Below are 18,658 nucleotides of genomic sequence, written 5' to 3'. Positions count from 1 at the left end.
TAAACATTAGATGTAAAAAAAAAAAAAAACCAACCAGAACACAAACCCAAAATAAAGCTGGAGAAGAACATATTGATCCAAATGTGTCAGAAGACTGCACTCCCTAAGATGCTTTTAATTCCCCCCAGGAAGTGGCAAAGAAAGGCCAAATACAACAGATGTATTATAACACAGTACATAACCTTCCCTCTTTTTGCTTAACATAATCAATCTCAAGTATTTCTTCTTTATTTTTTGATGATGGTTCTCAACTGCTGCAAAAGCTCAAAGATGGATTTAAAATTAACACCAAGGTATGATGTTAGCCTAAGTCTTTCCAGACTCACCCTAAAATGGCACCATATGCAGAAACTATCATTAAAATATTTACTTGGTTACTTTAATGGCATATTTCTTTTCTTTATATTCTGTATTTATTTTGTTAATGGTCTAAATTGCACTTTTTGCAAACAGAAGGCACACCTTAACCTCCCTGTAAAACAATTATTTGCCATGGATTATAAAAATCAAATATGCCTGATAAAGTGCCAGTCATCACAAGAAAGTTCTCATGCACATATTTTCACTATCTCTGAGCAATGCAATTACAACAATCTCCATAGAACTTGGACACCAAGTGCCAGAAAACATAAGACAAATTATGCTTAGCAATATTTTTGCATTTGAAAAGTACCTACTTTCAAAGTACTTATTTGTCATGTAGAGAAAGGCAGATTAAAGTGTTAATTGCTTACAGAGTTTTTTCAGCTCTACTGAAAAGCAGTTACTCCTCAACATGAAGTTTGGTTTACAAAAGTTGCTATGTTAAAGTCTAGCTTCCATGGATTGTAAAGGACTGGATAAGATCTTAAACTCTCTGGAGATCTCTTCCAACACAGGGAATGCCCATGGCTTGCACTAAGACCCTGTATTCCAAACTTCATACATGTATACATTTCCTTTAAAACCAAGTGTGACAGCAGCACCTGGGACTTCTTCCTTACAACAGGATGTCTTTTGGTGGGGGCACAACTTGAAACTATACCTAGCCTTATATAAACCCCAAGTTTATTAGTTACCTCTCTAGCATGGCTAAGCATCTGACCATAAAACATAATCAAATTCCTGCTCCAAACTGGCAATAAATTAAAGGATTATAAGAAGAAGAAAAATGTAAATCAGAGGGGGCATTCATAAAGTCTTTTATCCCTGGTAACTGCAATAAACATGAAATTGGCTATAAATCCTGTAATATTATCAGGCTAATCTACTATTAACTTTTGGAAACAGAATTCTAATTGAAAGAGATTCAGAAAATTGAATCCCCATTTTAAGGTTTTGATAGAATTTCAAGAAAAAGCCAATGGCCTTCATGAATTTAATGGAGTTTGAACATCAGGAAATAGGTTTTTGGAAGATGAGTGGTGTGTGTAAAGAGAGTATGTTAGTATGGGGAAGATACTGGTTTCCACATAAAGCAAGAGGACACCAGAGTTGATAGTGTGTGAGGAATACTCAAACAATTTCTGAGCTTTAGGACAAAAAGATACATAATAGCTTAAGAGGACTTCTGGGGCAGCACTGGTGGTGACTGTGGCATTGCAAAGCCCCTGTCAAACAGGCTGTCTATACTGTCTACTGGTTGAAAAAGAGGAGAGCACACTTAGAAGGATTTTATTCCACACTATGCGAAGTTTTTTCACAGAAAATAATCTACTTCATATTTCTACATCTTGGTTTCTTCATCTGTAATTTGAATATAATATTCCGTACCCAATTTTACAGAAGAGTTTTGCAGTGCAAAACAATGACTAAACAAAATGTTTCTTTAGCAAGGTAATACCTGACATTGTTCAGTGCATGATATCTCTCTGACATCCCCCTACACTTTCACTCTCCTTCCCCTGAGCTGTTAGCTGGTCCTTGTCATATTTGGCCATCTGCTGACCACTACATGGGCAGCTCCCAACCAGCATCACCATAAGGTGGCTGCAGCCAGAAGCACAATGGGGTTTTTTGAGGGGCAGCAGAAGCAGCGGTGCACAGGGAAGGAAGGTGCAGGATGAATTCCCACCACGCAGCCCTGCAGTAGCTGGTGGGCTGGCAGGGAGAGTGGGAGAAGGCAAGGCTTACTGCTGAGGGAACAGCCTACAAAACAGATCTGTGGCAAATCGGGACTCGTGTTCCCACTGTCTTCCCTTTTAATAGTGGAGAATAGTATGAGCACTTGTGGTGATTGATAGCAACAGTCCTACTACTGTTGGTGCTATAGGAAGAGCTCCGCTGGGCCTCCCGAGCAGGTCTCTCTTTCATCCTCTCCCCCACAGCTGCCTTAACGGGAATAGCAATCAGCCCAACAAAGCTTGATAACCACTGTCCCACCAAGGAAGGGAAAAAGGTACGGTGGCACTGGAAATATTCTCTGCCATTTGAGAAAGGCTTCCTGTCAGTTGCTGCTCTCTGCAGAAGTATATGTTTAAACACACTACCTAGAAGAAGGCTATTTTTAGTACAGTGGCGCACTTCAAAGCATTTCCTGCTCAGAAAGTCAGACCAAAAGTAAAAGGACAAAATGTAATGGCTCTGCTGCCTCCCAGCACCCTGATCCCCCTTGCAGAGGCCATTCTGCTGTCACTCCACTGCAGTTTCCAGAGAAACTGCACATTTCAGTGACTAATTACTTAAAAATACAACATTCCTCAGGGAAAAGAAGTTTTAAATAAACCTGCAAAATAGGTAACAAGCACATGGCTAATTTTTACATACGGAAGAAGGAGGGGGGAAGGACGCAGGAGGATGTAAGAATTTAGCACAAGAATCTGTGTCCTAGTCTTTTACTAAATAGTTCCAGCTTTGATCTAAATTTAGGCAATGAGCACTTCCTGTGGGAGACCATCTTCCAAAGCTGAAGAGTTTTTGATGCTAAATATTTTCACTGATTTTATAATTGAGGTAAAGTGGTTATTTGTTTAAAGGCCCGGCCTTCAGCTAGATAAACGCCTACATTATTTTATATTCCCCACCACTTCCTCTCTTACTCCACGCTGGACTTCTGTTTACTCAGCTCCAGGTTTCACTGCATTTTAAGCAGGTTTTAAAACTATTTACAACCAACAGGAGCAACAAAAGTGCTTCTGTCATTATCCAGCAGCCTTCCATCAGAGCTGTGGGGCTGTCTTCTCCTTAACTCAGTGCTGAGGAAGCCTAAGCACTTCAGCCCTTACCACTTCATCATAACTTCAACACTGCTCTGCGGCTTTCTGAACAGCCTCAGCTCCTGGACCTTCTTGCATCTCTTGTTCCCTCTTTCCTGGGAGATAATCTCCACCTTCAAATTGTAAGAAAAGGCAATACATCCACAGTCCATACTCCAAACCACTCAAATCCCTCCTCTGACCTCAGAAACATGAAGCCTAAAAATAAAAAGTGAATAGACTATTCACTTTACATAAAGTTCGTAATACTGGGGGCCTGATTTTTTAATGCTTGAGGTTGGCAATGCTTGGAGACACTGAAGTCTCTTTCTTTAAAGTTAGTCTTATAGTTACATGTTTACACCTAGGGTGAGATTCAACTTGCCTATCTTTAGTCATGAAAAAGTAAGGCAACTAGTTTAAACTAGGACCTAGGCTACAGTTAGTCAATGGGAACATCTTACTTTCCCTATTTCAGACACACATGAGGATAAGAAAAAAACAACAACCCTGAAGTATTTTTCTATTTTTCCATCAATGATAAAATGAGTTCTTAGGACTACCTTGGACTAGAGAACTAACTTCTAGAAGGGACAAAACCTGCTCTTTGTAAATGGGTCCACAAGCTAAGTGACTGTCTACTCCACAGAGATCATGACAGAGGAAATTTCAGTTCTTTTAGAAATGTAATTCTTGGGGAATAAACCATCTGAAGGTCATAATTTTGGTCTACTTAGATGGACATAATTGTTTCGGCAATTACCAAAGCTGAAGACTGAAGGACCCCTGCCTTCAACCCAGTATTGACTTCTGTGCGCGTAAGATCTGAACTAGGAATTGAAATCTATTAGATATTTTTACAATAGCTTACTCTTGCCAGTTTAGCTGTGGATTTCTCGATAGCTGTGTTTTCCTAGCCTAACAAACCATGAGTCCTCCCTCTACAGGCACTATTAAATAGCAGCTGCATTCAGAACTAAACCAACATCCACAGTTGAGGATAAATCCCTGTAGAAATTAGTGTAATTTGGCTCAGTTTTCCCCCTAAAGCATGGGAAGAATTGAAAACCACAATTGCTCCTACATAATGGCAATAGCTGTCAAATTCTGTTGAAACAGAAGTAGTGAAGTGACCTTAGGAGATGCCTGGATAACTGAGATTTTAACAATGCTGCATCTACAGTGTAGTGGCATGTTTGGCCTCTATGCTTTGTGGTTATAACCACTGTTGAAAGAACTGTCTACTGGTTTGAGACTGCTGAAAGGGCAAAAAAAAAAAAAAAATCCAATACTGTGACTAGGGCTAAGAAAATGTTATCCATCCCTCCTCAGTCTCAAAATACAAAATAGAAAATATAAAACCCAATGTATTTACACATACACAGTAATAGACTTTCAACAGATTCACAGAAATAAACAAGTTTAAACCCAGTCCACACATTAAAAATACACAATATTTTAAAAGCGAAGGATATGCCTGTGAATGAGGGAGTCATGATCATTTGCAGCGTAAGATCTGGTTATGATTTACAAACTAAGGCTTAATGCACAAGGCACTGTCTAGGGATTAATGACCAGCTGGGAGAGTTGATAGTGTAGGACAAAGCTAAGGATCATTAACTCCAGCTAGTTATAAACTCCCTTAGAAAAGAAAATGCCTTAAACTAAAATTGATATTGTAATTACCCATTTTATAAATAAAATAAACAGCAATATTGAAGTAGCAAATTGCTTTTGCTACGTCCCTTTTTCTTGCAAAGATCTGAAAACTGGAGCATTCTGGGTGATGTGAACCGGCTTTCAGAAAGTAAATTCTGCATGAAAGCCAGTGAAAGAACACTTTTTAGCACAGGTCCTGACAACATACAGCTTATCAGTAAGCTGGGCAGCAGAGCAACAAGAAGTCACACAGAACACAAAGAAATTCTGAATGTAAAATTCAATATAGATAACCTTGCACAGGGAGAAATGATCTCTGCACTTAACAATTAATCATCCATGGGAACTTAGGGTTGAATATAAAATGCTTTTAAGTAAAAAAGAAAAAAATAACAACAAAACCCCTAATTAGCACAAAACCCATGGGATTTGATTTGCCTTAATTTAAATTTGCAGATCAAGCACGGCACAAAGATCAGTAACAAAGTTGGTATTGATTCTTTGAAACAACTCCCGTCCTTGAGCATGGACCTGTCTTCCCCTGGAGAAGTGTAGTTGCTATGTTAGGCTAGGTCAGGAGCCCATCTAACCCACAGCAATTCAACAACAGCCTATAGGAAAAGCTGTCAGTAAGAGAGCATTAATCAAAGTATTTTCTCCTTCTCTGACTACCATCTGGGAAAGGTTCCCCAGTGTTCAGTCCCTGCGTAATCCATCTCCTTCCAGGAAGATTCTGTTCTTTTAGACAGAGTGATTATCACAACTTAGTAACACCAACTGGGAAACTGGGTGAAGACTGGACTTCAAAAGACAGGTAACAGCCTACTAGAGTGTCAAGAAATTACTCTCACAGGATGTCAGATGGCAGGAATGCAGGTTTAGAACATTTCACACATAATGCAAAGATTTGCTTACCTGTTCGTTAGGCTCAAAGCTTATCTCTTCTTTTTCCGTTCTCATAGGTATTAACTTTGTGCTACCAGAAGGGTCTGTCTTACTGTCCAACCGCTCCAGTTTTGGGGGTATGTCTGGTAAACCAATATCTTTAGTATCATCTTTATCTAGCAAGTAGCGAAGTAGTGCATTATTATTCTTCTTAGGACTCGCTGGCTCCTGTTTAACAGTCAGGTCTGAACCAGGAGCTGTGCTACTGGACTCCTGGCTTAGTTCTTTCCCTGTGGCCTCTGCTGTGAGCTTGGCCAAATCTACAGGAGAACTACTGTCCTGCAATAGTCTGTGCAAAATTTTATGCTTCTCCTTGAGCGAGGTTCCATGTGCCGAACTAGACCCAGGCAACCCTCCCGTGGAGTCCTTGCTAACATCTCCCATGGTACTGGACAATGGCGAAGGCTCCATCTGATCTGATTTGGTGGTCAGCAATTGCAAGAGCTTTGTCTGGCTTTTTCCATCGTGCAGTTTATTCTGTCCATCAGGTCTCTCGCCACTGACAACTGGTGGCATGCTGTTATCGCTATTATCTTTCTGTTCTCCTGAATGGCAGTTGCTCTCTGTTTGTCCAGTTGTACCTTCTGATTGCTCCCCATATAGTCCAAAGCAGTCTTTAGAGTCCAGGCTTCCCATCTTGCTTAGCTGGGGAGGATTCATATTCACAGGGGAATTTTGTAAATTTCCCATTTTTAGGTCAGGTGAAGCCAACGACGAACCCAGAGAAACGCCATGGCCCTCGCTGAGGGCCTGAAGTGCGTTCAGGGAACTGTTGGTGTAGTTATGGCTATTTCCTGTGCTGCTGCAGACTCCCACGGGTGAATGTAAGCTCCCTGCAGGGGAGAACTGACTGGGTGGGATGCGGGGACTTCCTGCCACTCCAGGGCTCACACGATGCCTTGGGGAAAGCATAGAGTTTGGCTGCCCTGGGTTCATGCCAGGGCTACTTTGTGAGGGGCTATTCATTTTTAGTGCATAGTTACTACCCTGAGGAGTGGATGCTTGTATGCTCGACACATGGTTCATTCCCCCTGAACCACCAAACCTGCCTGCTGGCATGCCCATTTGTTCTTTTGGGCCATTTATGGCAAAATTTATATTGCTACTGATGGTCATATCCTGACCTGGGTTCCCACTGCACATGGCCTGATGGGCAGGGCTGCTGGAGCTAATTGGGTTCAATATCTTCCCCATTCCTTGTCCAGTCAAATCCTGATTCATTCCACAGACATTCTGCTCTCTGTGTGGCAAAGGGAAGAAAAACAACCCATTAGCTAAAATGACAGTGGCCAACTTGCAATTACCTTACAGAAAAAGAAGCAAAACCCCAAACCTCGCTTTAAAATAACACAACAAGCCTACAATTAAAACCAAATCAACAATTTGACAAAAGTGATATGCAACGCTCAACATGGCTGCACATTAACAGAATGGTTTTTCAGTAGTTCATTAACAGATCAGTGGAAGAGCGGAAAAACAAAATTATACCTCATTTAAATGACAGTCATTAGAAATGCAGATAGGTTACAATTTCAGACTCCCTCCCTTTAATGTGTATCTCTTCTCTACAAGTCAGCAAGAGCTAACCACTAGAACTGACAGAAATCTCATCTGAAACATATGACCCGAACAAATCCATGTTTTACAAGACAGCTGTGGACAGCTGTTTTCTGGAGTTTTAAATTTCTATGAGTTAGCCCCACCACAAGGCTGGAGTGGGCTATTTTCTTACTGAAAAGAAAGTTGAAAAAGTCGCATTTCTACACTGCCAGAGTATTTCGATACTGCTCCAAAACAGCATGTGAGCCAAGAGAACTACTGGATATTGCTTCAGAATGGGAACAGTCTGTTAGCAATCCAGTCCGGCACAGGCATTTAGGAAGAGGAGAAGAAAGAGAAAACCCACATATTTTAGAGATGTAGACTGTAAGACGGAGGAAACAGAGGAGACACACACAGAGGAAAACCTCTTGTGAGGACACTTGATGGTCACTTCTCTTTTCCTAGGTAGATTTCAATTAGGTTATGGGAGGATGCAATACGCTTTTTACTTCTGTGCTAAAACTTAAATCAGGAAAATCAGACACATTCCCAAATGCGAAAAGCTACGAAACAGACAGAGTCAAGTAAATTAGGAAGAAAAAACGATGAGATTTTGAGAAAAATCGAATCAACTCTGGACTTCCAAAAACAAATACTAAGAATAAACATTCTTCATATGTACTTTTGATGAGACAAAACCCATTCTGACTTGCAGAGGATAAGTTCAGACGAACCTCTGCATTTTGCTAAGGCATGAGAAGTGAAAGAACTGAAGCACACAAGGTAGTGGAACTTGTTACTCTAAATTTGTTACCTTAGGTGTAAAGGCAAAGGTGAACAACACCAACTATAAAGAGAGAGGTGGATTTTAAGAACGTTATTACAAATACAATAGTACCAGTGTTCTGCTGAAAAAACAACCCAAGTATATTGGCAAATACCAGTTTTACCTTAGTGGTGCTTTTTTAAAATTTAAAATCTAGCACTTCATGAAATATCAAGTATATTCAGCAATCCAACAAAAAAAAATTTCAGACAGCTTTTACTCAGTCATTTTCTAAATCCACCATCTCTGTAAAATGATTTCAGTTTTAATTATGTTTACAGATATTTTGCTCCTTACAAGAAAGTGGTATTGTGGATACAGGGAAATAGCATTTTCAGTATAATCAGCAAATAAAACCTGAAACAAAATTTATTACAAATATCCTAGGACATGCAATGACTTAATTCAAATTTTATTTAAGTTCTGAAGTCAGAGATTACTTGTCCTTGACTTCAAACATATTATTGTCTGTGCCTTTTTAAAGAAAGGCTAATAGTGGTGGCATTTCTCAGGACTGGACATATGAAAGCCACTATTCCAGCCACCAGAAAAGACAAGGAATGGAGACAGACAAGGAGTTAAAATATACATCTGCCTAAACTGCAGTTCTACTAATCATAACATTCTTTAAGGAAGACCCGGGCCCAACATAAGACTGACTGTGAACTACAGGAATTTAATCCTTCAAAGTTTAATTACACTTGGAAAGTTTCTTGTGTCTACTATGTAAAATACAGGAAATTAAAATACTCAAGAACATGAGATTAAAGGAAATTTTGTATATTTAATAGAAGATCTTGATGTGAAAATCCTGCATGCCATTTTTAAGTCCTGAAATGACATTATAGCCTTTTCCTGCTGTAAGCATTGATTTCAAAAACTTACTTTGTTTTTATGCTATCAGTTCTAAGACAACTGAACATCTACTAGCCTTAAACAATCTATTTGCTCTGGCAGCTTTGCACTTTTCCTGTCCCTTTGCAGTGTGTGGATGTAATAAACTGGTCAGGATTACCTGTGAAGCATATGCAAGGAGATTACGAGCTGAGGTTCACTGGTCGTCTGAGAACGGATGAGCTTGCTTTTTGTTTGGGCAGAAACGATAGTGCCATCAGACAAGGAGAACCGGTAAACAGGACTAAACGCTAGTCCCTGCCTCAGCACTGCAAGCAAGCAAAAGAACAGAATTAAACTAATGAGAAACTACACAGGTAGCTTGGCGGCTCAACATCTGATGTTCTGATTTTGAATTGATTTTGATGTTCTGATTTTGATTGATTTTATCAGCACTGGTACCGCAGACACTGTGTTAATTTAAAGAGCGAAACAAAACCAACCCAGAAGAATAAATAAATAGATGGAATGCTTATAAAATAAAAGATCCCACATACCATAGGGTGATCAAAAAAACCCAACTCATAAGGAGTGACAACAGCAACAGAGACTACAAAATACAGAGTAATTCAGGAGTGGACCAAGAAGACCTTGATGTCCCTTTCACTTTTCATCAAACATGTGTCTAACTCCTTTTGTTCCTTGTCCATTTTTTTCATCTGTATCATCTATATCACAATGATTAATATAAATGCCTTTAGTTTCTACATTATCTGTTTCCACTAGCCTGTATCTTTCCTTCCTTACTGCCTGCTGAAATTCTCTTGTAACAGTAACTCTCATTAACTTAAAAAGTACATAAATCTCTTACATGGGAAAGATCAGAAATAAGAACTGGAATAAGAAATCATTACTTTTAAAAGAACAAATACAATATACAACTCAAGCAAATGATAAATACAATTACCTAAACCAAAAATGGGGCTGTGCTATCCTTCCCCAGTGTTGATATGTCTGCACTTCAGGTTTGGGGTTTACTTCACTGAACATAATCTGCAGCCGTTAAGTTTTCAGTGTAAATCTGAACTTGAACAAATTTAATTCTCTAACCTCTGAAGACCTCTATGACATTTCTTTAATTAAAAATTAAAATGATGTTACAGAAATGCAAATCTCCAAACATTTATTGTAACATTCAGTCTTTGTCATCAGTGAAACAAGTCTGAACATTTTCAATTCCTAGTCCAAAAGCTATCATATTAGGATTGCAGATATGGCAGGAGGGAAATACTTATCTGCAGAACTTTCATATAATGGTTTAGGGAAAAAATAGGAACGAAGCACTACAAATACTTTTTCATTTCCTGTTTTTCCATATATACACATTTTCTGTGGTTTTGGTTTCCTTTCCTTCCCCCCCCAGTTAATAGTATCATCTGATCTGCATTTTATTGCTTGCTTTTCAATATTTCCTCTTGCAATGAAATGACATGGTTTTCCAAGTGTGGTGTTATTAAATAGTCTCCTCTACAGAGCTACCAGATTTTCAGCCTTGTGGAACTGGTGAGGATTGCTTTCCTTCCGTGTCCCCCCACTGTTATATATTGTTCTGCAAGGTTTTAAAGTATTATTTAGGCAGTGAGAAAACAGGAAGCACAATTTAAACAACCAGAAGGGTTTTTTCAGAGTAAAGATGTAAAGAAAAACAAAAAGCTACAACTGTGAAACAATACAAAGCAAAATTTCACTGTTAGGTGTGTCATTGTTTCAGTTTAACCTTTGGGCACCAGAAGGTCCGAAACTCTTAACTTTAGCATATACCACATCAGGAAATTCCAGGACTCAATGCCAACAGGATACAAGTGAAATCTCTACTTAAATCATTTTCCAAACTACTTCTTTAAGCAAACAAGAATGTTTCCGTATTCCTTTTCAGGAAATGTTATTTTTCTGACTGCAGCCAATAAAAACTTACCATATATTTTGCACTTTACACTGAGAGTTAACTTGAAAGCTTTGTGGGTTTTGTTGTTTATTAAGCTAATGCTGGGGTTCAGTTTGGTTATTTTTCCACACTGGAACTCTGAATTACATGTAGAAGACCATTACTTTCTTTGCTGCTATTGTCAAACATAATGACTTAAAAAATGGAAGGGGCTCCTCAGTCAAGTACAAAGACGCTAAGACCCAAGATATGCTTTGTTTTCTTCTCCACGCTGCAGGGCAGGGGAAGGAAACATTTCAGCCATTACTCCTCTCTAGTGCTGGATCCTTTGCCACAAAGCAACTCCAGAGGTTTTTCCTCCTCCTCTTATCAGTCACTCTCTTCACTTCCACAAGAAGAGCCCCCTCATTTACACTAATTCTACAGTTTACATGATGATCCTAACCCTCCCCTGCAAAATGATACAGTGTAAACTCCAAATCACGTATATTTTTATCACTTCACAGACAGCTTAGAGAGGACCCACTCAAACCTCAGCACTGGATGCAGGAGCTGCTAATTTGGCAGCGAATCATTTGAAGAGGTCTGAAGTAACAAGTGGCTGGATGCCGTAAGAGAAACTCCTAAATTACCTTTGGCACAGACAAGTCTTACCTGAAAATGCTCTCTAAACCCCTACTGTAACTTTAATTTCATTCCACCTTCTTCAGTTCTGTCTGAAATCACAGCATAAGGCTGTGAACTTTCAGCACTCCCACTGTACATAACCGAGAAGCTGTTATCACAGAATTTCTGTGCCCCCACATTCCCAAAATGAAACCTGAAGGTTTCATGAAAGCAGAACATATTATTTAACTAATGCTGCATGACTAAAGCTTTTTGTATGTGTGTGTACTTGGTGGAATAATTTGAGATTCCAGTTACAATTTAGTTTCCAAACCGGCATACCCATTGACTAATGACCCTGGCAACTGCTTGCTACAGGAGAGCTGTAAACCCTGTTCTACAAACATGAACCCGAAGTATGATGCTCCTGCACTGGAAATGTTCAGTTATTCCCAATTGGTTTTGAAAGGACTTTCCTGTGGACTATAAAGGGCTATTTGGTTTTAGCAATTTTGATCTGTGTTACTAGAATTAGCAGTATCAGGCTTTTATGTGAAGAAAAATTCCCCCACAGTCACTACCACAGAAATCTCATGGGGAACTTTTCACAGTGCAGGTATTTTCCTACATCTTGCCTACCATAATCTTGACTGGTAGATGTGCTTGTGGTGTATCCTATAATACTTATCAGCTAGATACAGTACAACAATGTACGTTTCCAGATAGAATGAGTGCTGCATCACATAGTATGTGTGCTGCAACACACAGAAACACTGTGTGTTTCTCACAGGAAATGTGGCAGCAAAAGTCCACTTTTGTAGAGAAAAGAAACACTGGTCAATGAACTGCCATGTGTGAGCTGAGGTTGTGAAGAATAATGAATAGTTAATGTTTTGAGAAGGAACATATAAGGGTCTTTCTTTCCAAAATTACTGCAACAATTTAAAGATTTAAAGTATCCTCCAATATGGCACAGCTATAAGAAGCAGGCTAAAACAAACAGGGAGAAAGGTACAAAACCTCTCTAGAGAGAGTCATCAGCCTGTCAGGCAAATCAGCTTGAAAAACGTACTGTCGGTAGCCCTTGATTGTTTGATGTAAACATAACAAAGAGAACAGAACCAAGAGATACAAATGACAAACAGTTTAATATAGAAAGTGCTAAAAATATGAATCCTAACCTTCCTGGTGATGCCTCTTGGCAAAAGATATTTCTCCCTCATGCTGTGAATGGAACCTCTGAATGCATCTTCTCACCAAATCCTCCCAGCCAGGTTTCATAGCTGCTCGCATGGTACTTGTGTCCAGTGAAGTTATTTTGCCTGATATTAGATAAAACATTTGTTACAGCAATTTCCCCTTTGAGATTAAAAAACCCAAACCACAATGAAGATCTCCTATTTCACAATACCTTGAAGATCCTGGCGAGTAGTAAAGCTCTCTGATGAAGGAAGAAGTGGTCTTTCCTTCACTGGAGCTCTTCTTGCAACACAAATCAAGCAAGACTGCAAATCTTAAAGAAAAATGTTACTTCAGTAATTTGCACACAAGAGAAGATTCTGTTTCCACAAAGAATTAAGAAATATTAAAAAAAAAAAAGAAAAAAGTACTTAAAAACTTTTTGGACCAAAAGAATAGATTTTGTGCCAATAAAAGACTAGACAGAACTCAGTGGTTTTACATCTTCATTGTTTCACACAAAATTAAACAACACAGGAGATGTGGATTTGTTTGTTTTTTTTTTTTAGAAGACAAATTATCAAGAACTCCACCACAGTCCATAATTATTGGCACATGTTTATGCATACACCTGTACAGCAACCACTCAGAAAATAAGTAATAAAAAGAATATACTGCATGCACAGAGAGCACATTTCTTAAACACTCACCATTTCATACCTTCTAAGCCACATTTCTTAAACATGCCCCAAATGCTTGCTGTCCCTTGAGAAAGCAGCTTCATAATAAACCATTTTTACTTATCTGAATAGTTAAAATACAATCTGAGGAAATTTACCTGCTGAAGTAGTAAATGGTAAAGGAAATGGTGAACCACAATTGTTTTCAAATTCTAAGAACTCAAAAAATTGCCCACTGAAACTTTCCTCCCAGTCAGCTACATTCTTTTTACAATTGCAGTGGTACAAAACTAGGACACTCCTTTAAGGTAAATGCAGTTTCTCTCAAATTCAGTTGTATTCTTTTAACAAATAGGTGCATGCAAGTGTATACACTCATAATCTGAGATGGAAGTACACTTCTACAGTTAAATGAAAAAGGAAAATTCCTGAAAACTCTTCCATTTTTCAGGATTTAGAAGCCCCTTTATCAACTCTACCTCACTTTATCAACTGAACCAAAACTGCTGACCCACAACGGCACAGAAAGAGAAAATACTAAGACAAACTGAATGCAGTAATTACCTTCACCGTCCTCCTTGAATGAATTTGGTTGAGAAACAGCAAAGCACTGCATAGTTTCATATTTTTGATGTGCTTCCTGGTTATCGTGGCCTTCTTCAGCATCAGCAAGAGGTTTTACCAGCATCCGACAATTAAAGGTATGGCTATTACGCCTAGGAGTGTCACCAGACCAAGATCCCCCGTTCACTAAGCAAAGCAAAGATCATATAGTGAGATAAAACCTGGTAGCAAGCATTTCTGATGCTTATCCACAGGAAATTAATCAAGGTGTTTTGCAGACTGGTTGGGAAATAAGTTCATTTAACAACAACAATAACCTATTATTAACATTAGAGCCCAGAACAGCACATAACAAGGTAATTTATAAAACTAACAAATGTTAAGAACACTGTTAATTTGTTCATGTATCATGTTTTTTATCAGGTGACTTTATAACAACATAGTAGAAAAGCAGGATAAAAGTCTAGATACTGGTGTGTGTGTATGTTACACAGCTCAGTGAAAAGCCTACTGGACGAAGAGTTTATTTGTGTTCCTGGGAGAAATAAGGTGATATGTAGGATCTGCCCAGTGAATTTAAAAGTGGTTAATACAAAAGAGATGGCAGCATTGTTTAAAATCTGTGCCCAGATTAGAAATAGAAAGAAAAACTAACATGCATTTATAAACCCAGGAAGCAATACAACCGGGAATATATTAAAACATAGTGTCAGCTACAACAGGAAAGACTGAAAGGATCAGAATGACCTGGGTGCAGCAATGGATAGAAGTGAAGCCTGACACAGTGCTTAAGGCAAGTAAAAAAGGAAACAAAATCCTGAGATGCACAAATATAGGTACTGGACATCAGAGTGAATTAATGTAACACCACATAAGGAAATAGCAGGGTCATATTTAAAATACTCTTCACTTGCCCTCTTCAATCATAAAATGCAATAAAGGCAGTAATTAATGGGGCTTGGTCATTTACATTTTTGATTCTTCAGGGTTTAGAAGTATAGTCATAAATGCTAAAGTGAAATGCATAATACTTTTTAAACATCTGTAACTGAAGCACCCGGTATTGACTTTATTTTTACCTCCTCCAAAACCCAATAACATTAAAACCAATACTAATATGAATATGAAAATGGTTGCAATTAACAAAAACATTTTTGAAAGGCAAGGGTAAATACTGGTTAGACTAAAACCATTGAAAAAAATAATTCTAGCATAAGGCATTTTCTAATTTTTCTTTTATATTCCTGCTATCTTGGGCTGTTCTTAGCACAACCAGCCTAGACAGAGAACTATCAGAGTTCTCATAGCTGCCTTTTAGTGATTCACTCTGGAGATCCGTTAAAAATAATCAGCTAACATAAGTTACTGAGAGCAATTTTAACAAATAAGAATCTGAAGAGAGCAGAGGATGCTTTTGAGAATAATATTAATCATTTATACGGCCTATATATACATTAAAGATAGTGTATATGATGAAACTGTAAGTAGTGAAAGGACATTAAGTTACTGAAATACTGATTTATGAAACCAAAGTTAAATAAGTAATGGTATGATATGAGGAAAAGATAAATACCTAAAGATTTTGGCAGCAGGATTTTGACAAATTCATTGTGGTCCCCTACATGCAAGATGCTATATATGCTTGTGTTCATTAGCTCTTCTTGGTTGTACCTCAGGTACTGTGTCACATTCTCAGAAACAAACACAACGTTACCTTCTGGGTTCACTACAAAGAAGAACCCATCTAGGGCCTAAACGAAAAGAAAGAAAGGCACACAGGGAGAGAAAGGGAATGAGGGACAAAAACACAATTAATAACATATTAATAACAAAATAAACAGAAAGTAAATATTCTCTTCTGATGACATAGCTGAATCTTTCTGCATCCATCCCAGTTCTTATATTCTTGTCTGTAATAGTGAAAGACACATTTCAGACTGAGCATCTAATCTTACTTATATCAGACCAATGTAAAAGCACTGAAAGGTGCTCACCTTGCAAAATCATGAAACCTGCTCATGAAAACAAACCAAATCACCCACCCTAAACAAACAAGCAAGCAAAAATAATGAAAAAAGAGGTTGCTATCTATCTGCCTGACTATGAAGTAAGAGACCTGGTCCAGAAGCTGGTTCTGCTAAACCTAGAGCCTGTTTGCTCCTCTATGCAGCACAAGGCGACTGATTCCAGTAAAACACATTGCAAAATGGACAAGGCAAGAAAAACTGGGAGAAAAAAAGAGAGAGGCTTTCCCCACACCCAGCAGTGCATCTTCAGAGAAGTGATGCCCATGCAGCCAGGAACACAAGGGATTAAAAGAAGAGCAAATGAGCAGTGAAGCAACTTTAGTCTACTCCCATAACTGCTTTCATTTTTTTGTGTGACACCAGTTTAGTTCAGTCCACACATGATCCAGGGAACAGGAACCAGACTTTTACCTCTTCAACTCAGCTCCATGATATTCCAAAGGACTTTAAAGTTTCTGTGAGGAAGTGCCTAAATGAATCAGTTCTGCTGACTGGTTTTCCCCTCCCTCCCCTTATCTCTTGTGACAGTGACAACCTAGCTGCAGCATTCTTGCCAGGGTATCTGCTGTATGTTATCTGAAGCCTAAGCCAAATACCACAGTACTGCTACCTGATGAGGATAAGCAAAAATTTCAGTATCAGTAAGAACTTCTCTTGCAAACTTCCTTAAGATGCAAGCATGACTGTGGATTGTATAAGTACTTCAGAATACATCCCTCTTAGCTTTATGTTATATGAGCAAATAAACGAGGATACATTTAAACATGAAGCACCAAAGCTTTTTAGCTTTATGTTATATGAGCAAATAAACGAGGATACATTTAAACATGAAGCACCAAAGCTTTCGGTCTAAGCATCCAATTAACAGTTAACCCATACAGACTTTGGCAGCTTTGCTTGATTTATTCACCTCTCGATGGACTGGTGAGAAATCCCTAGAACAACTGTTAGCTATTGCATCTCCAGGGACAGAAACAAGTCAGAAAAACAGGCAACCCATGATCCATTATGGCTTAATTAAAACTGAGTGGATCCATACTAAACCTGAACTCAACTCACTGCAAAACAGTCTAACAAGGAGGAGCTGCCATAACAAGTGTATACAGGCATATGGCATTTTTGATAGATATTCAGACTTTGGCTGGACTGGGACCTGAGCCACCTGCTCTAGTCAGAACTGCTTTCAGAAGGAGGTAGGACTGCACAAGCTCCAGAGATCCTTCCCTGGAGCTTGTGTTCATGATTTGGCTAAAGGGGAGGGATAGTGAAAGCACAATAAGCAGAGTGGCTGAGCCAATGGTTGCCAAATGCTTTGTTTGTTCTATTTTTAAATTACAGAATAATAAACCCCACAAATAAATATTTCAGTATATACCTTTCCTGATTGCCTCTCAGATAAACTAGGTCTTTTTTTTTTTCCTCTGTTAATCGTCACAAATTCTGATCTCTAACTTCATTTTTTTTTCATTGCCTTCTTCTTGTTTCTGATCATTCTTGGTTCCTTCTCTAAATTCACTTTCTTTGGAGAGCTCCCTCCTTTCCACATACCTTCATAATATACATGACATTTTCCTGCTGGCTATTTAGTTTAACCAGCAATGATTTAGAAGATTTAATTAATTGAGGCTCTAATACAATTTCTAACACCATCTCTGCAATGGATTATTACTGTCTGAGACTGCATTTCACCACTGCTCAAAGCCAATGAAAGCATGACCTGTTTGGTTAAGTCCTTTCTACATCATGACAGCTCCCTGTCCTGTCTGAGGATATAAAGAGCTGTACCAGAGAAAACTGAGTTAGCTGAAAACTAATGCAAGAAAAAAAAGAGGAATGAAAAAAAAAAAAAATGCTAGCAACATCAGTCCCTGAGCTGGCCCATCACGAAACCACATTGCGTTTAGAGCTGGCAGAAGGGTGTGGGTTTGGCTGAACCACTCTGCTTGGCAGCAGTCAGCATTTACAATGGTTCAAAGGGATCGCAAAACCAAAGCCATAGCAGAAAACTTTCAAAGGCAGGGATGGCAAGCAAGAGATTATGACAGTTACTGGCATCCCACAATAGCCTTCAGTTTTCCCTATTTCCTACTACGGCAACATATTTGGCCAGGAGATGCTCTATATTGCTACCTTACGATGCTTCTTGGTTTGACCACAGAAGTGGTCATCTAAGCCTAGAGTAACACAGGGCCTTATATGCTAATCTCCCATTTCTTTCTGTTCTGTTAATAAAATAATCGTGTAGGTAAGCAGCTACAAGCCTTTGAGCAAGATAATGCATGGAGACACTTAAATCTTTTAGAAGCTTCCAGTTCTGCAATAATGTCTTAATTCTGCCCCAGATGTATGCCACCACAATAAGCAACTTATCTTCAGAGCTATTGGGACAATGGGGGAACAATTAATGGACAACATGCTGGAAGAGAAAACAAGATAACAGATATTATTTTAGATAATATACTGAAGGGAAATAGATTTGTGCTCTTTGAGATGTTGTCAGCTCTCTCTTAACTGTTTTTTCATCCTCTCTTCCTATCTACTTTATGATTTAACCAAGAAACATGCTAAAAATTTCTCAGGTGCAGCAGCTGCATGATGAATTTTACTCACTTTCTTCAGCTGGAAAGAGTATTCTGAGGAGTCTTCATTTTTAGTCTTTAATAAAACCAGACAATTAT

General features: G+C 38.7%; 1 protein-coding gene across 10 annotated transcripts in view; it reads right to left on the bottom strand.

The window, feature by feature from the left end:
* The window catches only part of NCOA2 (nuclear receptor coactivator 2), a 194,472-nt gene that overhangs the window by 33,974 nt on the left and 141,840 nt on the right, over positions 1–18,658 (bottom strand). For all 10 annotated transcript variants that reach the window (XM_062633210.1, XM_062633214.1, XM_062633215.1 and 7 more), the window contains 6 exons: positions 15,527–15,704; positions 13,954–14,139; positions 12,942–13,043; positions 12,712–12,852; positions 9,161–9,308; positions 5,748–7,017 (listed from right to left, as the gene is read on the bottom strand). In XM_062633210.1, the coding sequence (XP_062489194.1) occupies positions 5,748–7,017; positions 9,161–9,308; positions 12,712–12,852; positions 12,942–13,043; positions 13,954–14,139; positions 15,527–15,704 (2,025 nt within the window). The remainder of the gene's footprint in view (positions 1–5,747; positions 7,018–9,160; positions 9,309–12,711; positions 12,853–12,941; positions 13,044–13,953; positions 14,140–15,526; positions 15,705–18,658) is intronic.

This window comes from Pezoporus occidentalis, unplaced genomic scaffold, assembly GCF_034315485.1.
Source record: "Pezoporus occidentalis ecotype Australia unplaced genomic scaffold, CSIRO_AGI_Poc_V1 ctg4, whole genome shotgun sequence".
Classification (NCBI taxonomy): domain Eukaryota; kingdom Metazoa; phylum Chordata; class Aves; order Psittaciformes; family Psittacidae; genus Pezoporus; species Pezoporus occidentalis.
The sequence above is the reverse complement of the archived record's forward strand: the minus strand, read 5'-3'. Positions and strand labels throughout refer to the sequence as shown.